We start from the raw sequence: 3,564 nt of genomic DNA on the forward strand, positions 1-3,564 counted from the left end.
CCAAGAATACAGAGACTCACGAGAACCATCTTCGTTTAATTCTTCAGACACTCCGAGATAAGAAATTGTACGCAAAGTTTAAGAAATGTGAGTTTTGGCTACACGAAGTAGGGTTTTTGGGGCATGTAATAACGAAGGAAGGTGTTTCTGTTGATCCACACAAGATTGAAGCAATTGTGAATTGGCCAACTCCTACTAATGTGACTGAGGTGCATAGCTTCCTGGGATTAGCCGGGTACTACTGGAGGTTTGTAAAAGATTTCCCCAAAATTGCAGTGCCCCTTACCCAATTGACCGAGAAGGGTGTTGTGTTTGAATGGTCAGAACAACGGGAATCTGCTTTCTAGGAATTGAAAATAAAGTTAACTACAGCACCGGTTCTTGCTTTACCATCTGGCACTAAAGGATTTGTGATCTACAGTGATGCTTCCTACAAGGGACTAGGCTGTGTACTTATGCAAAATGGAAGGGTCATCGCTTATGCTTCTCAACAACTGAAACCCCATGAAAAGAACTACCCCACACATGACCTTGATCTACCAGCCGTGGTCTTCGCTTTGAAAATATGGCGACATTATTTGTATGGCACTACTTGTGAAGTCTATAACGATCATAAGAGCCTCAAGTACCTCTTTACCCAAAAGGAGTTGAATATGCGACAGCGAAGGTGGTTGGAACTTATTAAAGACTATGATTTACAGATCCATTACCATCCTGCTAAAGCCAATACAGTTGCAGACGCACTCAGTCAGAAATTTGGCAAATTTGTTTACGGGGCGAAAGGAATTATTACATGATTTGGGAAGGATGGCTGTGGACATTGTGACACATGAACGAGATGCCATGATAGTAGCAGTGACAGCCCAACCGACATTAATCGAAGAAATTAAACAACAGCAGATGGAAGATGACTCCTTGAAGAAGGTCTGTGACGTGTTAAAGACGAAACCAAGACACGAATTCGATTTTGCAAATTCGGTGCTCAAATTTCAAAACCGATTATGTGTTCCCAATGTACCAGGGATTAAGAAGAACTTAATGGAAGAAGCACATGACTCAAGATTTTCAATACATCCAGGGAGTACTAAGATGTATCGAGATTGAAAGTAAAATTTTTGGTGGCCAAATATGAAGAAGGAAATTCCAGAATTCATCTCAAAATGTTTACACTGTCAACAAGTAAAAGCAGAGCATCAGAGACCTGCAAGGTTGCTGCAACCCCTTCCAATTCCAGAATGGAAGTAGGAAGATTTGACTATGGATTTCATTGTAGGTTTACCACGGACTCCTCGAGGTATGAATGCTATATGGGTCATTGTAGACTAGCTAACTAAATCCGCTCATTTCCTGCCTGTGAAGACTTAGTACAACGCAGATAAACTTGTCGTGATTTATGTAAATGAATTTGTACGACTCCATGGTGTTCCAGTCTCAATCATGTCAGATAGGGATCCAAAATTTGTGTCGAGATTTTGGCAAAGTTTACAAGATGCGATGGGAACAGAGTTAAAAATTAGCACAGCTTTCCATCCTCAAACAGATGGACAATCCAAGAGAACAATACAAACCGTAGAAGATATTCTCCGAATGTGTGTTTTGGACTTTCAGGGGAGCTGGGAAACTCATCTAACATTGGCAGAGTTTGCGTACAATAATAGTTACCATTCGAGCATTGGAATGGCACCTTAGAAAGGCTTATATGGAAGACCATGTCGCTCCCCGTGTGTTGGGCTGAGGTCGGAGATAGATCATTGTTAGGGCCTGAAATTGTACAGCTGACGACTGAAAAGATTAAGACTATTCGAGAAAGATTAAGAACCTATCAAAGTAGACAAAAGAGTTATGCGAACCACCGACGAAGAAATTTGGAATTTGATGTAGGTACTGATGTTTTTGTGAAAGTCACTCTAATGAAGGGACATCCAAGATTTGGTAAAAAGGGTAAGTTAATGCCCCGATATGCTGGACCGTTCCATGTTCTTGAGAAAGTGGGTTCAGTAGCTTGTCGAGTTGCTTTTCCTCTAAGTATGGGCCAAGTGCATAATGTGTTTCATGTATCTATGTTGCGAGGTTACCTCCCAAATCCGTCTCATGTCATAGATTACAATCAAATTGTGTTGGATGATAAATTAACTTATGAAGAAAAACCAATTCGAATTTTGGACCGGCATGTGAAACAACTACGGAATCGAGAAATCCCAATGGTAAAATTCGAATGGCAAGAACATTATGGAACAGTGGCTACTTGGGAAAAAGAAGAGGAAATACAACATCAATATCTGGAATTGTTTCTATCCTAAGGTAAAACAAGTTTGAGGGACCAAACTTATTTAAAGGCGGGAGAGTGTAATAACCTGACTCTCTTATATGCTTTCTGGTATACTTTCAATCTCTTATTATGTGCACTTATACACCTAATGTGAAACTCCATGTGAAATTAAGTTTAATTGTGTGATTTATATGGTTATGAGATTATATCTGTCCATTATGAGAAATATCTGTTACCATTGTGACGTTTAGATCAGTAATTGGAAGCCTCAGAAGCTTAATAATCTGAAATTGACTTTATAATTGTGATCAGCATGATTTTTAGATCATAATATGAATTTTTGTAAAAATTTGATTCGGAATGATTAAATTTGATTAAATTATAGTCAACTCTCAAATAACCCTCTTTAAGTTCTTCACTTGGTCACTTCTATGTGATAAGAGAAATATCTCCTGAGAAAGGAGAGAGTGTAGAGAGGAAGAGCTAAGGGAGAAAAGTTCAACAAGGAGAAGATTGTGAAATTGAGAAGGATTGTAGAGATTTGAGCTTAAGGTATGTATAACCCACTTTGAATAAACTCTCTCTTGGACTTGAGTAAGAATTTCTGTTGTATTCATGTAATTAGGGGTTTTAAATGAGGTCATGAGTGTGGCAATTGCTTAATTGGAAGGATGTTCTTATTATTGTCTTGTTTTGGAGTTAATTTGAGTTATGTGGAGGAATTGCATCCTATTCTCTAATTGTTCATGTTGAACTTACATAGTGATACATATATATTGTTCATGTGTCAAATATAACCATAAACATAAAGGAATTGAATTGTATATGTGAATCAAGGAAAAATCATGGCCTAAGTAGACTTGCAATTCATGTTTGTTGTGGTGTTACGACTTATAATTCATGATTATGGTAATGTTATGCCATTATATTGAGTTGATTGCTCCTATTTTATGCCTCGGAATGAGTTTACCTAATTGAATATTGCCTAAATTCGAAGCTGCTCAAAACAGGGGTTCCGACCGCATGTGCGAGGTTCACTGCCGCATGTGCAGGAAGCCCCACCACACGTGCAGGGCTCATAGCCACACGTGCGGAAAATAGGGAAAACCGAAGTTGAGGTACTGAAATAAAAGCACATGCGGGGGAGGATTATCGCACGTACGACCCACTTTCCCGCACGTGCGGTGAAGGACTGCCACACGTGCGGCCCAAGAGGAAAAATTTTATGTATTTCTTTTCTTCTGTTTGACCTTCTGGGATTGCTAAAATGTGTGTTTGAGGCTTTTACAATGCTT

The 3,564-nt window shown here is 39.1% G+C and overlaps 1 protein-coding gene across 1 annotated transcript; it reads left to right on the top strand.

Moving 5' to 3' along the window:
* The first annotated feature begins 1,709 nt into the window (after positions 1 to 1,709).
* On the top strand, positions 1,710 to 2,300 carry LOC145813024 (uncharacterized). The gene has a single exon (XM_082908284.1). The coding sequence runs from the start codon at positions 1,710 to 1,712 to the stop codon at positions 2,298 to 2,300; it is 591 nt and encodes a 196-aa protein (XP_082764410.1).
* The last annotated feature ends 1,264 nt before the right edge of the window (positions 2,301 to 3,564 follow it).

Source organism: Camellia sinensis, chromosome 15 (assembly GCF_055761805.1).
Source record: "Camellia sinensis isolate YWXY chromosome 15, ASM5576180v1, whole genome shotgun sequence".
Taxonomy (NCBI): domain Eukaryota; kingdom Viridiplantae; phylum Streptophyta; class Magnoliopsida; order Ericales; family Theaceae; genus Camellia; species Camellia sinensis.

Bases quoted from the DNA above. Each gene is read 5' to 3' on its own strand.
- LOC145813024 (XM_082908284.1), top strand. From the start codon at position 1,710: ATGTCGCTCCCCGTGTGTTGGGCTGAGGTCGGAGATAGATCATTGTTA.